At 46.3% G+C, this 17,500-nt stretch overlaps 1 protein-coding gene across 1 annotated transcript in view; it reads right to left on the reverse strand.

The window, feature by feature from the left end:
- snrnp200 (small nuclear ribonucleoprotein 200 (U5)) overlaps positions 1-16,476 on the reverse strand; it is a 23,196-nt gene extending 6,720 nt beyond the window's left edge. Inside the window, exons 1-31 of the mRNA XM_080853170.1 lie at positions 16,208-16,476; positions 15,438-15,601; positions 14,924-15,095; positions 14,416-14,608; positions 13,799-13,854; positions 13,586-13,684; positions 13,205-13,357; positions 12,759-12,858; positions 12,254-12,390; positions 11,939-12,016; positions 11,548-11,721; positions 11,163-11,300; positions 9,174-9,329; positions 8,316-8,486; positions 7,898-8,091; positions 7,373-7,496; positions 7,023-7,172; positions 6,532-6,642; positions 6,043-6,174; positions 5,684-5,872; positions 5,136-5,333; positions 4,533-4,685; positions 4,318-4,398; positions 4,057-4,140; positions 3,752-3,858; positions 3,519-3,637; positions 2,732-2,886; positions 2,270-2,459; positions 1,169-1,342; positions 701-861; positions 237-464 (exon numbers count right to left, since the gene is read on the reverse strand). Coding sequence (XP_080709296.1) covers positions 237-464; positions 701-861; positions 1,169-1,342; positions 2,270-2,459; positions 2,732-2,886; positions 3,519-3,637; positions 3,752-3,858; positions 4,057-4,140; positions 4,318-4,398; positions 4,533-4,685; positions 5,136-5,333; positions 5,684-5,872; positions 6,043-6,174; positions 6,532-6,642; positions 7,023-7,172; positions 7,373-7,496; positions 7,898-8,091; positions 8,316-8,486; positions 9,174-9,329; positions 11,163-11,300; positions 11,548-11,721; positions 11,939-12,016; positions 12,254-12,390; positions 12,759-12,858; positions 13,205-13,357; positions 13,586-13,684; positions 13,799-13,854; positions 14,416-14,608; positions 14,924-15,095; positions 15,438-15,601; positions 16,208-16,252 — 4,386 coding nt within the window. The 5' untranslated portion in view covers positions 16,253-16,476. The remainder of the gene's footprint in view (positions 1-236; positions 465-700; positions 862-1,168; positions 1,343-2,269; positions 2,460-2,731; positions 2,887-3,518; positions 3,638-3,751; positions 3,859-4,056; positions 4,141-4,317; positions 4,399-4,532; positions 4,686-5,135; positions 5,334-5,683; positions 5,873-6,042; positions 6,175-6,531; positions 6,643-7,022; positions 7,173-7,372; positions 7,497-7,897; positions 8,092-8,315; positions 8,487-9,173; positions 9,330-11,162; positions 11,301-11,547; positions 11,722-11,938; positions 12,017-12,253; positions 12,391-12,758; positions 12,859-13,204; positions 13,358-13,585; positions 13,685-13,798; positions 13,855-14,415; positions 14,609-14,923; positions 15,096-15,437; positions 15,602-16,207) is intronic.
- Between the last annotated feature and the right edge of the window lie 1,024 nt (positions 16,477-17,500).

Below are 17,500 nucleotides of genomic sequence, written 5' to 3' on the forward strand. Positions count from 1 at the left end.
CAGTCCTGTCCAAAGTTATGGGTTTTCATGTTGATACATCTGCACTAAAGTTGTATAGTTGTTGTTGTTGTTGTGCATAAGAGTGGCTCCCTCCTGTACAAATCTGTACACAGAGTGTGGCTATCTGCCTAGCTAGCAGCAGTGTTCTGATAGAGTGTGTGTGAGTGTGTGAGTGTGTGAGTGTGTGAGTGTGTGAGTGTGTGAGTGTGTATATGTGTGAGTGTGTGAGTTCTCACCCCGTTCTCTCCCCCTATGAGGTGTGTCTCGTCCACGATGAAGAGGCTGACGTTCTGCACGTTCTTCCTCTGTTTCCAGCGGCGCGACAGGATGTCCCACTTGTCGGGGGTGGACACGATGATGTCCCCCTTGCCCAGCAGCTTCAGGTCCGTGCTGGTCTCGCCCGTCAGCAGAACCACCTTCTTATTCAGGGCGTCCTGGAACTTCTGGTGCCAGTCCACAAACACCTGACACACACACACACACACAACGAGAGTCAGTCAAAAAGTCAATTTCATTGTCAGTGAGTGTGGGTGAGAGAGAGAGAGAGAGAGAAAGACAGAGAGAGAGGGAGAGAACCTTTGTCTGACAAACTGAGGCATGGAACAATCAATCAAACCAGTGTATGTGAAGTTATAAGTGCATCTCACATAAAGCGCGTACTGTGTTTGTGAGTGTGTGTGAGTGTGTGTGTGTGTGTTACCTGTTCAGCCAGCGCCTCCATGGGTGTGATGTAGACACAGCGTCCTTCTGCGTTGTGTAGCAACATCCTGAGGATGGCAAACTCAGCACAGATGGTCTTTCCACTGCCAGTGGGGGCGCCCACGAACACATTATCGTCGCTGTTGTACACGGCGTTAAACACTGTGGGAATACACACACACACCATGAACACGTTATCATCGCTGTTGTATACAGCGTTATACACTGTGGGAACACACACATCACAAACACATTATCATCGCTGTTCTACACCACGTTAAACACTGCAGGGAGACACAAACGTTATTATTGCTAGTTTACCACATTAAAACACGGTCAGAACTCACACACATCATCACTGTTAAATAGGATGTGGAACTAATTATTCTATGGGGTTGAGGCTCTTTAAGGTGATATTGCACAAACTGTGTGTGTGTATGTGTGTGGGGGTGTGTGTGTGTGTTCGTACCCTGAGTCTGGATGGGGTTGAAGAAGGGGAACTTGTTCTGGTAGAGGCTCTCAAACGCGGCGTTCCGCAGGGCGGTGACGGGGAGGGGCTGCAGGTCCAGCAGCTCAGTGGGGGGCGGGTACTTCTCCGGGAGGATCAGGTGACGGAACGACACGGGCAGCTGCGTCTCGCACGCTGTGAAAGGACATCACAACACACACACACTCATTATAAAACACACACGGTACACATCACACACAAACACTCATTACAGAACACATGCAGCACACATAACAACACACAAACACACACACTCATTTAAGAACAAATGCATCACAGATCACACAGCCAGTATTGGTCTCAGAGCCAGGATCATAGGGCTTGTAAGTAAACACTGTCTGTCAGCCAAGCAGTCATCTGTGGATCTTAAATAAGAACTAAACCTAATTAGGACTGAAGGGAGATTCTGCACAGAAACAATCCTGTTGCAGTCTCAGACCCTAAGTAGGTTAAAAAAGAGATTTTACAAGCAAAACAAAATGCTGCCATGGCTTACAGTCTTGAGGCAGAGAGAGTAGTTGATGGAGATAATTTCCAAACACTCTTACTGACTTAAAAATATAATAATCAAGTGCCTTGTATTATTTTATACCTTATATGAATCATGTACTTATGTAAGCAGGAACATGGCTTGTCTGTGTTTCTGCATGTGTGTAACTTAGAATATTAGGTGCCACTTAGTCTGCATATGTACAAGAGCATGTTTAGACCAGAGGTGATAAGAAGGGAACTGTGCTTCTTCCGACCTTGTGCAAAACTGCCATCCTTGCAAGACAGAGAGCCTCAGACGTCAGAGATCCACCACGTGGTTATCCCTGCTGAAAGCTAAACCTCTGACTATATAAACCTTGTGCAATGTGTTTATCAGGGCTTCACTTCAGCCTTGTGCTGGGAGTGAGCCCAATCGCAATGGTTGTTTGTCTAATAAATGTACTTATATGCAGCTCCGGAGTCCTGAGGTAACTATGGTGTATTCTCACCTATCAGTAGTAGTTAAGAAGTGTGTGTGTGTGTGTGTGTGTTAAAGGTGTGAGTAAGTGAGAAAGAGAGAGAGACACTCACAGAGCCAGCGGTCAGACACCACGCGGATGAAGTACTGCGGGGGGAGCGGCTCGAACACGGGCACGAAGAAGGTGACGAGGTGCTCGTCCTGGGCGTACTTGGCCTTGAGCAGGAAGTACTCGTGGTGCAGCACCACCTCACTGTCCACGTCCTCCACCAGGATCCAGAAGGCCTCCGACGAGCTGTGGACCTGCGCCAGTCACCATAGCAACACGTCAGCCGTGCCAAATGGACCAGTATCAGCTAATATGCCAACTGTCAATATACTCACTCAACATACCAACTGAATAACAGGTATTTACATGTAGATTTATTAATTAAACATATTTTAAATAATATTAATCAAAGATTCATGAAACTTCACCAGTCTGTTTTTTCGGCAAGATGTGTGTAAGTACATATTTAAGGTGTGTGTGTGTGTGTGTGTGTGTGTGTGTGTGTGTGTGTGTGGGGTGCTCTCACCTTGTCGTCCCACTGGAAGTCTGGTGTGATAGTGAGCTCTACTTTGAGTGTGGAGCGTGTGATTGGCTGGATGTGGACGGCCAGGTCCAGTTTGGGGAACTGGTGCAGGTACTTGTGGATGGTCTTCCCCATCTTAGGCATGCGGATCAGCTCACCTGGGGGCACAGGTCAGGGGTCACCGTTAACCAACAGGGAGACTTGAATTAGCGCACACACAGACACAGACACAGACACAGACACAGACACAGACACAGACACACAGACACAGACACACAGACACAGACACAGACACAGACACAGACACAGACACAGACACAGACACGCGGCTGAATCAGCACGCACACACACACACTCAAGGCTGAATTAGCACACACACGCGGTTGAAGCAAAACGCACACACACGCGGTTGAAGCAAAACGCACACACACACACTCAAGGCTGAATTAGCGCAAACACACATGTTAGCACAAAACTAAATGTTTTTGTCCTGTTAGAAAGGCATGTTTAAGGGCATATACAAGTGATGCATAAAATCTACACAACATGTGTGGCCTGACCTTTGACCTTCTGCCACTAGGTTATGTCTGAAGGATGAGACTATGGGGAATTTCAAATTAGTTTCCTCGTACTAAACTAAATGTTTTTGTCCTGAGATGATAACCTAACGTATCTCATCTTCATGCAATGTCTGACGGTGACACTAGGGGGAGTTTAAAATCAGTCCTGAGATTCCATATGCTGAATCTCTTTAGGGTTGAAGGCTCTTGAAGGCTGCAGATCTACTCACCAATCTCGTTGTGGTTGAGGTCGTAGAGGCGCTCGAAGGGGAAGTTCTTCTTCTCAATCTTCTTGATGACCTCCTCTGGAAGCTTCCGGAACTGGCGCAGGGGAGACATGGACAGCCACCTGAGGACAGACCGGAAAGAGGGTCAACAGAACTCATCTGGGTTTCACACACACACACACACACACACACACACACACACACACACACACACACACTAAAACAACCCAACTCACATCCGCTTGTCGATCATCTTGCAAAGGTTCATTGTTTTGTCTGTAAGCTGAGCCCAGCCGCGGCTCAGAACGATCTCAAAGATGGCCCTCATCAGACGACCAGCACTCTGACGGAGAGAAACGACAGGTTAAAACACACACAAACGTGTTATAGATGTTTGCCACAGTTCTGAAACACACTTGTGGTGGCTGTGTGTGTGTGTGTGAGTGTGTGAGTGTGTGTGTGTGAGTGTGTGAGTGTGTGTGAGTGAGAGTGAGAGTGTGAGGCAAGACAAAGGATCCTCTGGTGCTTGTGACAAACCTACCTGTGTGATGTAGACCATGTCGGCCATGAGCGCAAAGCCTTCCAGCTTGAGCTGAGAGATGTAGGCCTGCAGCAACACGTTAATCTGCGCACACACACACACACACACACACACCAGTTAGACATCATCACATGCTCAGATTACCTTAGTCACATTAATGTGTATCAGAGACTGTAACATCATACACCAGTCTTACAAAACAACTGTGTTTAAATAAACAGTAATGTCCACACACACACACACACACACACACACACCCACCTTAGCACTGGGCTCCTCAATGCTCTCCTTCACGGGGATGGGCACTCTTTCCAGAAGCTTCTGCAGCTCCAGCTTCTCCTCCTGAAAACACACAAAGTTAGAGTACACACACACACACACACACACACACACAGGAACTCACCACAGATTACACTGATATATATATATGCAGAAAGGTGTGTGTGTGTGTGTGTGTGTGTGTGTGTGGCACGCACCTCTCTGACGGTGATGTTCCTGAACTCGGAGGAGAGGGAGAAGACGCGGAAGAGCTCGATCTCACTCAGTGTGGGCTTCAGCAACTGGTTGTAGGTCATGATGGAGTCATGTGTGATGTAGAAGTGACTGGCAATACGGCCCAGGTCTGTCACCTGTACCACGGAAGGGAAAGACACACACTCACACAGTTAGGCTTTATATACAATGGGTTATGGTACATTAACTGGCAGACCCTTCCAGCTTTTAAATGTTAAAAAATTGAAAAAATATTCTTCACAGAAAAGCTGTACATGTGGCCTTTTCCATTAACCTAATTATACAGTTCAAACATCAAAAACTATGTCAAATTTTTTCGCACATTTGAAATCCTCGAAAAATCTTTTCTGTGTCACTAAAGAGACAAACAAAACACAACTTGTACTCCACACACCTGGAAGCACCTGCCACTCTCGACACACCTGGTGAGGTTGCTCTTAAACTGCTAATAGGCCTCTCTAAAGCGTCATGGCGGCTACCTGGAGCTGCACACACACCTCTCATCACACCTGGTGAGGTTGTTCTTAAACGGCTAATAGGCCCCTTTCAAGCGTCATGGCACGTACCTGGAAGCCCCCGCTCCTCTTGTCGTACTTGACGAGGTTGTTCTTCTCCAGCACGCTGGAGGCGGTGTGCACCAGGTCCATGCGCCGGCGCTCCAGCAGCGGGTCACTGGCGCGGTCGTCGTGGGAGATGCCGTACAGGGTGGGGTTCCGCAGCATACGCACGTACAGGTAGGAGTAGCCCAGCCAGTTCACGGCATCCTACACACACACACACACACAGCAGACTTAGACAAGGTGCGTGTGAGAGTGTATGTGGGATGGGTGGGGTGGGGGGGGTTGTTTGGGTGCTTACAGAAAGAGTATGAATGTGTGTGTGTGTGTGTGTGTGTGTGTGTGTGTGTGTGTGTGTGTGTGTGTACAGCCCAGTCAGTTTCATTGGGATTGTGGTCTATAAGCAGAGTGTTTCATGCAATATGTAGCAGGACAAACGTGATAAATGTGATGAACGCGTATCTGCTCCCACTCACCATGGCTTTGAGCACATGTGGAATTAGTGACGTGCGCGTGCGCGCATGTGTGTGTGCGTGTGTCCATCTTGAAGACCCTACCTTGACATTCTGCACGTTGCCCAGGACGACCTCAGCGTTGAGCATGTCGGGCAGCTTGGCCACCATCTGACTCTCGATGGGCAGCTGCTGGTTGAGCAGGGACAGGTAGTACTGCAGCTCCCCGTGGGACGTGATCAGGATGCCCTCGCCCTTCGTGTCGTACTGGGGTCGACCCGCACGACCCAACATCTGGAGAGAGATACCACACACACACACACACACTGATTACATACACTTAAACATAGATAAATGATAGGCTCTACTTAATACACTTGACAGAGATGTGGTGTATGTGTGTGTACGAGAGTAATGGGGGTGTGTGTGCGTGTGTGTGTGTATGCGTGTGTGTGTTCGCTCACCTGCAGGATGTCCAGAGCCCCCAGCTCTGTCCAGCGCCCTTTCTCTGGGCTGTACACCTGTGTGCCTTTGATGATGACTGTGTGGGCGGGCAAGTTCACACCCCAGGCCAAGGTGGCTGTTGACACCAGCACCTAAAAACGCACAAACACAAAGAGACACACACACAATATTAGTTAGTGATTCTGCTTTACAGTAAGCCGAGGATCTATTTTGAAATCTGGTGTGGAGTTTTTATCCACTGAAGAACCCTGGGACACCCTTAGCTTTGCATCTGTGCACCCATTTTTTAGATGCACATCACATACTTACAGTCCCTTTTGGGCAACATAGAGGCCATGAAAGACCTTAAGGCTCTTAATTCAATTGCCCTAAAAATTAAAGATCTCAAAATTCTAGATTCCATGATCGTATGTCTGAAAGACTTTACAATTCTAAATTTCAAAACCATATTCCTGAAAGCCCAAGTGACGCAGGTGAGGGCTACGCACCTGGATGTGCCGGTCGGCAAACAGATCCTCTGTCAGGGTTCTGTCCACTCTGGTCATGCCGGCGTGGTGGATGGCAAAGCCGTACGGCAGCAGGTCCTTCAGCTCCAGATTCTGCAGGACAGAGCATGCACATACAGAACGGTCATTGCGGATGAGCTGTGAGTTTACAAGGCTAGGCTAATGTAGCTGGGCTAGGCTGTGAGTTTATAAGAATAGGCTAATGTAGCTGGGCTAGGCTGTGAGTTTAAAATGCTAGGCTAATGTAGCTGGGCTAGGCTGTGAGTTTATAAGGCTAGGCTAATGTAGCTGGGCTAGGCTGTGAGTTTATACAGCTAGGCTAATGTAGCTGGGCTAGGCTGTGAGTTTAAAATGCTAGGCTATTGTAGCTGGGCTAGGCTGTGAGTTTATAAGGCTAGGCTAATGTAGCTGGGCTAGGCTGTGAGTTTATACAGCTAGGCTAATGTAGCTGGTGTGCTCAGTTCTGGTCTCACCTTGCACTGCTCGGCCTCAGTCCGCAGCACCTCAGTGGAGGCAGAGCCCTCCCTCAGGAAGAGCCCCAGCGTGTCCTTCTCCAGACACATGTCTCTGATGGCCCGGGCTGTCTTCCCCGTCTCCTTCCTCGAGTGGACAAACACCAGCACCTGGGAACGGAGAGAAAGAAGGGGGTGAGACAGATGGGTATGGAGAAAGACAGACAGACATAATAATAAATAAACAGAAATAAATAAATAAATAAATAAAAGGATGGAAAAGAATATAAAGAAACCGAGGACACACAAAGCTTTCCCCTCTTACACACACACACACACAGTGTTGCGTTATATCCTGCAAAGGGTGTTACCTGGTTCTTTCCGGCGTGCTCCATGATCTTCTCGTAGACGATCTCATTCATGATCTGGAAGCGTTTAATGGCCTTCTTCTCTGTGATGCCAACGTAGGTCTGTTCCAGAGGAACGGGACGGAAACTACATAAAGAAAGCACACACACACACACCAACACCTGTCAAACACACACACACTTGGAGAACAGAGGCACATACAAATAAACTGATAATCGAGAAAGTGAACAGAAAACAGCATCAATAACGAAATACCAACGTCCCACTGACATGCCCTCATAAATGCACTGTGTGTTTATGAATGTGTGTGTGTGTGTGTGTTTATGGATGTGTGTGTGTGTGTGTGTGTGTGTGTGTGTGTGTGTGTGTGTGTGTGTGTTTATGAATGTGTGTGTGTTTATGAATGTGTATGTGTGTTTATGGATGTGTGTGTGTGTTTATGGATGTGTGTGTGTGTTTATGGATGTGTGTGTGTTTATGAATGTGTGTGTGTTTATGAATGTGTGTGTGTGTGTTTATGTGTGTACCTGTTGTCGAAGTAGAAGAGGCCCTTGGCAGGGTCGACTCGCAGGCATGTGGCCACGTCCTCGTAGTTGGGCAGGGTGGCGCTCAGGCCGATCAGACGCACGTCCTCCTGGGTCAGCTCCACGTTACGGATGGTGCGGGCGATCAGAGACTCCAGCACGGGACCACGGTCGTCGTGCAGAAGGTGGATTTCATCCTGACACACACACACGCACACACATACACACACAGTGTTTAGCGACAGAGCACACAGAGAGACAGACACAGAGAGACAGACACAGAGAGAGACAGACACAGAGAGAGACAGACAGACACAGACACAGACACAGAGAGACAGACACAGAGAGACAGAGACAGAGACAGACACAGAGAGACAGACACAGAGAGACAGAGACAGAGAGACAGAGACAGACCACTCACAATGATGATGAGGCGAACTAGCTGTGTATATGTGCGATCACCGCCTTTGCGCGTGATGATGTCCCACTTCTCGGGCGTACAAACGATGATCTGTGTGGCGTTAATCTCCTCTTTACACAGCTGGTGGTCACCAGTCAACTCCGATACGACGATGCCATAACTCGCCAGACGCTGCCGAGGGAAACAAACACAAACACACACACACGGCCCGGGGGTGAGAACACAGGAGAGACGGTATATTCATCAGTGAACGCCATGAGCAGTGGTCCACTAGGCTAAACATTGAGAAACTTTCACAGAATAATGCCACACACACACACACAACAAGACACTGGTCCTCCATTAGACAGAAAAGAATAGAGTGAGAAAAGGAAAAGCTACGGAAAGAGAGAGAGAGAGAGAGCTAGGCAGAGAGAGAGAGCTAGGGAGAGAGAGAGAGAGAGAGAGAGAGCTAGAGAGGGGGGGTAGATAGAGATGGGGAGAGGTAGAGCGATAGAGAGAGAGCGAGAGCTAGAGGGGGGGGGGGGTAGAGAGAGATGGGGAGAGGTAGAGGGCTGGAGAGAGTGGGGGGGTAGAGAGAGACCTAGGGAGAGAAATAGAGATGGGAAGAGAGAGAGACCTAGGGAGAGAGATAGAATTAGGTAGAGAAAAAGAGAGAGACCTAGGGAGCGAGATAGAGATGGAGAGAGAGGTAGAGGGCTAGAGAGAGAGGGGGGGGTAGAGAGAGAGGGGGGAGGTAGAGAGAGAGAGATAGAGAGAGAGGTAGAGGGCTAGAGAGAGAGAGGGGGGGGTAGAGAGAGAGAGAGCGAGAGAGAGAGAGAGAGAGATAGAGATGGGCAGAGATAGAGAGATAATTACCTTGCTAAAGCTGCCCACCATCTCCTGTACCAGCGAGCGCATGGGGGCGATGTAGATGATCTTGAACTCGTCCGTGTTGATGGTGCCGTCCATGTTGATGTGTTTGCCAATCTCTCTGATCATGGCCATCAGAGCTACGTTGGTCTTACCCGCTCCCTGAAGGCACACACACACACAGAAGAGGGGTCAGAGTGTGTGTGTGTGTGTGTGTGTGTGTGTTTAATGTTTTAAGTGTGACAGGTCAAGTGTGTTATGTATGGAGACTAGGGATGGGAACCGAAACCCGGTTCTTGTTTAGAACCGGTTCCTAATGAGCCGAATCTTTGGAATCGTTAGCCAAATTCAAAACCGGGTCTGTAAACGGACCTATGTGCCGTTTGCGCATGCGCGAACTCTTCTTTTAAAAAATCAGACCGCAGCAGAAATGGCAACTAGACAGAAGCGATCTAAAGTGTGGCTTTATTTCACTCGAACAAATGCAAACATGGTCACTTGTAACGTCTGTAAAACATGTATTTCGTCAAAGGGAGGAGGTACATCTACTATGAATAAGCACTTGAGCACACAACATGGTATTAAATTACAAGATTGTCATGTTTTTGACTACCTAACGACGGCGCTTCATCCCTAACTTACCAAGGTAAACTCCTCAAAATGTTTTATCATAACGGTGTTACTCGTGTGTTATCAGCAAACGTTTGCGTTGTCGTGTTAACCATAACTAAACTTAGCATTTAATTGCTTAACAGAATGGGCGATGTTGGACATTGTCATATAACGTAGGCTAGCTTAGCTGTAGAATCTTCTATTTTCAGCCGTTGGCTTGAGGCAGAGGCAGTGCTTGCCTCCCCTTTGTTGGTTCTAGAAAGTTTGCTGATAACACACGAGTAACACCGTTATGATAAAACATTTTGAGGACTTTACCTTGGCTTGGTAAGTCAGGGATGAAACGCAAAAGACTCCGTTAATAATGGCGTTGCCTAGCAACGCGTGCAGCTCCCTAGATATGGATACGTTTCTCTTTCAATTCAGTGGCAGCAATAGTTAAGTTTTAAATATACTGAGTGCCTAGTTTGCGAATCATCTTTGTTCAAATACGTATGTGAGGCATTGTGTGCATGATACAAGTAAGTATGTTTCAGTACGTTATTGTGTTTGTAGTGGGTTCTACATTGCTATTAGAAGCGTTAAGCATAATAGTTCGCAATTAGCCATACAACCAACCTACAAGAAAATATACAGTCCTTCAGTTTACTCATTAACAAGGGCTTCATGTCAGATCAGACAATTCAACGATTTTGTTAGTGCCATTTTAATGCCAGATTTAGTTTATCTCAAGAGTGCAATGAGGGAGGGGTTTAGATTGGACTGACTTAAACTAAACCTGGATGCATTGTAATGTTCCAACAATTATGAGACATTTCCTGAGGTATATCTGCTCTGGCAAAGAAAGATCAGTAGGTAGCAGAGGAAGGGTTGTATAGGGGTTGTTTGCTATTTCACTCATTCACTCATACACTCATCTATACAGTATAGATGAGTGAAATAGCAATCAACAGTGCTCTGCAATGTCAATGTATAGCTTTAGAGTTGACACTCACCACATATGCATTTAAATATTGTTGTTTTATATTTAGTGGCAAGAATGTCTGTTTTTTAATAAAAGTTTTTGGTTATTTATGTAAACATTCTGTTTATGGTGTGTGCAGCATTCTAGAAATGTATATAAAAGAACATTAATGTAAAAAACCTGTTTGTGCTCTTTTTTCACCCCTTACCCAATAAGAATCGATAAGAAAATCGATAAGGAATCGAATCGATAAGCAGGAATCGATAAGGAACCGGAATCGTTAAAATCGTAAAGGTTCTCATCCCTAATGGAGACATACACATGTCCCTTCCATTGCAGTGCTCCATGTCTGACACAGTGGACACTGCGGAGAGAGTGTGTGTGTGTGTGTGTGTGTGTGTGAGAGTGTTTTTACTTACCGTGGGAGCACACACAAGCAGGTTTTCATCGGTCTCCATAGCGGTCTTGAACAACTTGCTCTGAATGCGGTTCAGGCTTTTGAATCCCTCAAAGGCAGCCTGGGAATACTTAGGAATCTTGTCAATGTTTACCAACACCTGGATAGGGACACAAAAACACACACATCTTACATGACACACAAACACACACTCTTTATATGACACACAGCACATGATTCTTGACCTCCATATACACACACACACATTCTAATCAAATAGATGGAGTTCCAAAGGTATGGGACGATCATTAAAACCACATTACTAGACAATCTAAACTTTCCTCAGCTCTATCTAATACATACATACATACATACAGACAGACACACACACACACACATACACCCACCTCATCATCGCCGAAGGGTTTAGGCTTGAGTGCAGGCACGTGCACCTCCTCGTAGCCCTTGCGCTGTTTCCGGAAGGATCCATCGGGCAGCTGGCAACGCTTGTTGGCCATGAAGTGGCTTCCCTGCGTGAAGGTCAAGTCCTCCAGATCCAATATCTGCCTTGGTGCTACAGACTGGCCACACACACACACACACACACACACACACACACACACACACACAATAGTTAAATATGTTAAAGCACTTTGCAGGTTGTTAAAAGATGGTGGCAATGAGCTGCTAACATGGAATGCAAAAACCAGACCTGCTACATGGTAATGTCTAATGTCTGATTTCTGTGTGGTGTAGCACCGAAGTGTGTGTTTGAGAGAGAGCGCGCGAGATGCTCACCTGTCCATGGTCGATGTCCATAGATTCCAGGTCGTCCACTCGAGACTTCCTCACCCTCTCTCTGCGAGACCTCTCCTCCTGCAGGGCACATCAGACACATGCTAAACTGCTTTGCCATCACACACACAGAAACATTCCACAGACACACAGAAACATTTCACAGACACACATTTAGGTTTTTCATCTCTGACGGACGGGGATACCCCATTCTGTAAGTGCAAATCGCTCCTCAGGGACCCACTGAGGCGATGCCTGAGCGGCGCGCCGCGCCGCGCCGCGCCACACACACACACACAGGTATTCAGCTGCACTCACGCGGATGATGTCCTCCTTCTCCGTCTCCTGCAGCTGGTACAGCACTTTGGACAGGTCCTGGTCGGCCTCCATCTTGCTGATGATGCGGTCCTTCTCCGCCTCGCTCTGTGCGCTGGCCAGCATGGAGCAGAAGAGGACTGGGGAGGACAGAGTGTGTGTGTGTGTGTGTGTGTAGACAGTTATTACCTTTATAAACACTGTAACACCAAGTAGCTCAAAGAATCTATCTAGGGAAGTATCTTACATTTTCAGACCTTTTGTTAGAAAGCATCATAACTTAAGTTGTATTTAAACAAATGTAAACATCTCCACTCCCTCATGAGTAGTAGTAGGTGGCTAAGAGATTATTACCAGGGGCTGCTCACTGAGTCCACCAGCAGAACACACAGGGACATTACGACTAACAACACATTTATCAGTGTTATTGGTATCAGGTGTGTGTGTGTGTGTGTGTGTGTGTGTGTGTGTGTACGTATGTGCATGTATATGTGCGTGATTAACTCACTCATGCGTCTGTGTTGGCGAAGAACTCTGATGAAGTCAAAGGTGTTGAAGCCCAATAGCTGCACCAGCTGGTTCTCACACTCGCGGTCATCACTCGCCGTCTGAGGGAGAAACACACACACACACACAGTTTTTTACAACGGAGAAACCCTTAACATGTGAAAAAAAAGTGCTCAGCTCCTCAACAGGGAATCAAAGAAAGCTGAGAGAAGCGTGAGGGATTCGGCTCAGTGGAGTAGAATTCAAATGAAGTTATGATATCTTAAATCTACAAGACTGACTGGGCTAAACACCACCCACAACAAGTGGCGGCTGTTGTTTTCAAATGTATGACCCCGACAGAGCCTTTAGTACAGATGATTGGTCTCTGCTGCTGATTCATAAGGCTTACAGAACAAGGAGACACACAATGACAAACAGACAGACAGACAGACAGAGACTCCTCACCTTCAGGATTTCTAAAACCTCATCAGCCTTCTTCTGAGACACGATGGCGTCGTCATAGAAACGGCTGAGCTGTCTCTGGAGCCAGAAGGCGTCGATGTCACGCGGGTGCAGATCCTTCTTCTTAGCACTCATCACGTCACCTGTGATGCCAAGCTGCACACACACACACACACACACACACACTTAAATTAAACAGTTTAAAACAAACTTGCGGTATATGTGTGTGTATATAGTACTTCTAGTGTGGTGTATGTCTAGTGTGTGTGTGTGGTATATGTCTATTGTATGTGTGGTATATGTCTAGTGTATGTGTGTGTGTGGTATATGTCTAGTGTGTGAGTTGTGTATGTCTAGTGTGTGAGTTGTGTGGTTGCTACTTACATTGGCAGAGAGTGCAGAGCCCACACCGGCCTCCTCTCCCTCACTTTCTTCATCTGAGCCGTCATCCCTCACCTCTCCGTACTGATCTTCATCACCCTCCTGCACACACACACACACACACACACACACACAAACACACACATTAACACATGGATGCATACAAACACACACGCAAACCGTAAACATAGACTGCAGTCTAAGAGAAAAACTCACCTCCTCGTCCGACTCAAACTGCACATTGACTCCATACGTCTCATCAATATTATCATCTACGAGGAAGAACATCGTCATGTCAGTAATGGGGCAAATATGAGACAATAAAAAAGCGAGTCCTCTCTACCTCTCTAGGGGTAGGATAAGCAGTTTTACCTTAAAATAACAGCTTGAAAACAATTGGGGCGCTACAATGACTTTTAATATGGAGAATCGCCTCCGTGCCATTGCCATACCAGGGTCCATAGGCATATTACTGCTAAATGTAGGATTGCCTGAAGCCGCCCGGCTTTCTACTGTCTGCCGAACTAGTAAGTAGCTTATTTGCCGTTTGCTTTGTCTTGTGTTGCACTTGCTTGATGTTTGACTGTGTTAGAGAGCTGTTGAGTAACTATGTCAAAGTCAGCACATTTCAAGAGATTTCGTTAGTTTTAGCCGCTAGCATATCATTAGCGAATAGCAATTGATCCGGAATGCTTCTTTAAGGGAAAGAAACCGTCCCACTTAAAGACTGGAACAGATGAACACATGGTAAATGTAACCCTGAACAACCTGGGAAGGACTAAAAAGCATGAACCAATCTAAAGCTCAGAGAGGGTCATTGTCCCGGTGCTCACCCATGTTCTGCAGCTCCTTGTCTCCTCCGTAGTCGGAGATCTTCTTGCCGAGGTTGACGAGCACGTGGTAGCGCGTGTCATCGGCAGGGCCCAGGAGCTGCTCCACCTCCCGCCGGCGCTCCTTGTCCCGCATCTTCTCGCTCTTCAGCACGGCCAGGACCTCGTCCGCAGCACCGCACAGGATGTCACGGGGCTGAGGGTAGGAAAATACGCAATCACTAAGCAAACTATCCACTTTCATTGATGGATACGTACGATGGCAGTCTATTTCGGGTGTTAAAACAGGTCAAACTGGAGCCAAAAACATTTGTGTTTCTAAACACTGAACTGTTCTGACAGTTTTGCCTATAATGTTACTTTGTTTTCCAAAAGATGCACAAAATGAATATTATGGATCTGGCAGCCAACCACTACAAATTCAAACAACTCCAAGCCTCTCTGTGTCTGTGTGTGTGTGTGTGTGTGTGTGTGTGTGTGTGTGTGTGTGTGTGTGTGTGTGTGTGTGTACCTGGTCTCCGAGCGCAGCCTGGATGAAGCTGAGCAGGATCTCGTAGGTCTCTCTGGTCTCCTTTGTCTTGGGTTTGTAGACGATGCCCACCATGTCATCAATCCCCTCGGACAGAAGCGTGAAGCCCTTCATCTTGTTGATGTCGTGCCGATCTTCATCACGCTTCCTCCTCCTGCACGTCGACAGAGACTCAGAGTCAGGGTTTGAGTGTCTTACTAGAACTGGCCAAAGCGGTAAGCTTGGGTCTGCCTTCTGACGTGCATTGCTTGAATTTGATTAAAACTCAAAACAATAGCCCCAGCATAAGCACCCTAGAACCAACAGACCAGTCTATATGCACTGTCTTACAAGAGCCGGTCAAAGCAGTCATAATGTGACTTCTGGCATGTTGTTTAGATATGTAACCACAAAAGATGATGAAAAATGAAAAAACAACAGCATTGCAACATCTGCAGATAATCTGTCTGCAGGTGCTCTCAAACACCATAGATGCCAAAGAGCTGCTGGTACTCACTTCGCACGTCTCTCCTCCAGCTGCTGTGGCTTGGTTCTCTGGGACTTGTCCCCCATCTTGGTACCTTCCAGCTTCCCCACGAGCGACAGCACCTCTCCGGTGGGCTCATCGCGCCGTGTGCGGTCGATAAGCGAACGGTCCGCTTGCAAGACCAAGTTGGAGTTCTACAAACAGAACAGAATGCTTAAGCCCCACATACACTCCTGGATATCTGTCTACCGAGACTCGTGGAGGCAGAGGACCTGCAGATGATTGCCTTCTGTGGTATGCAATGCATCACTGAAGAACTCCGACCAGCGAAGTCTAGACCAAGTAACTGTAGTTTAATTTCCCTCGGAAACTGACCAAAGCACAAACACTACGTTAATGTGAAATAAACTAGGGCTTTTATACTCTACTTGTTTACGTACACTAGTATTAGCCAATACATGCATACTGGATGTTAACTACCGTGTTCACCTGAACTCAGACAACAATATTTAGTTAATGGCCGTCCTTCACAATAATGGCAAATGGAATGCGCGTTTATGTTCTGTAAATGTTTAATGCTTCGTCTGACTGCATTAACTTAATAAAGGTTACACAATGCAAATAAACATTTTCAACGGATGAAATCATGCTAGCAAGGTAGCTAGTTAGCTAACTGCTAACAATAATAATACCTGGCTAGCTGTTCATTTGCAAAACACAACAAAGAGTATTGTAAGTAAATCTACCGAATACACACCATAAATCTTTAACATGCGTGAGTTTGTGAGCAAGAAACTTACCGCTTTGTACTCATACTGCAAGCTACGGGCAGTAACATCCGCCATAACTTCGCTGTGTTGGTTCCGTGATCAACACGGCTGCAAATTAATAAAGTTAGCCCAAGTTAATGTAAGGGACTATTTAATGTGGGTCACTTCAGTTGCACGCGACCCAGTTATTTCTCCTCTACCGTTTAGGAGAGGAGAAAATTAATAGAAATGTGAACTTCCACTATACCACGGCAAAGATAACTTCTTACAAACCCTCGAATAAACGTTTCAAACACGCTCGTCTGCGTAGATGAATGGAACGCAGTTACTTGCTTCCGTTTCCGGATGAAGGGTCGAAAGAGGGATGAAATCTGTACCCTATGTTGCCACCTATGGGCAGCTTAGTGCATAGCGCACTATGCGTTTCAGTGACAGTAATCACTCAGTGCGGTTATACAAATGCATACGAATAGACAAATGCACAAAAAAAAACAATCTTTCATCTGAAATATGAACCGCCTTGGTGTTAAGCTAAAGACAGACAGTCTTCTCAGTACGTGCCTCTAATTGCTGGAATACCCTACCTACTGATGTGGAGGAGTACGGAAGTATTTCAGTGTTCAAAAATGGATAAAAATAACCAAACCTGCGACCATAATTAGGCCACTGCATTACTCACACCATAACTTATTTTTGTCAAACACCTTGTCTGTCTGGTTTTACAATTTGTTTTCTTAACTGCACTGTTTTGTCAAACTGTTGCTTATCTTTTTTATTATTGTTTATTTAAATTATATAATTTTGTATTATTATTTCTTTTTTTAATTTATTTATTTATTTATTTTTTCCATATCTCTCTGTCATGCCCTGACAAGGGACAACGGATGAAAACTAGCCATCCTAGCTAATTTCGGTGCATTTTAATTTTCTGGGAAATGTTTATCAATGTACACTGTCCCTTTTCCAAAATAAACGCATAAACGCATAAATAAAGGCCTAATACAGCCTCTCTTTTACACATTAAACCTTTGCAAATCAATTTTAATATGGCCCATCTGTGTAGGAATGGGTATATGTCTGAGTCCTTCATCTGTAAAGCGCCTAAAGCATATATTATTTTTTAAAGAGAAAGTGAATAAGGTGACTCTTAGGTGAAGTTGGTGTAGTTGTGGAAGGTGTAAGTTGTGTAAATTGTGGTTGAACCCAGAATACCCCTCTAGCCCAGCCGGCCAAGGTGTAGTTGCCCCTGGAATACCCCTCTAGCCCAGCGCAGCCTGACTCTAAGGTGTAGTTGCCCCTAGAATACCCCTCTAGCCAAGTGCA

The sequence above is a fragment of the Sprattus sprattus genome (genome assembly GCF_963457725.1).
Source record: "Sprattus sprattus genome assembly, chromosome: 15".
Classification (NCBI taxonomy): Eukaryota; Metazoa; Chordata; class Actinopteri; order Clupeiformes; family Clupeidae; genus Sprattus; species Sprattus sprattus.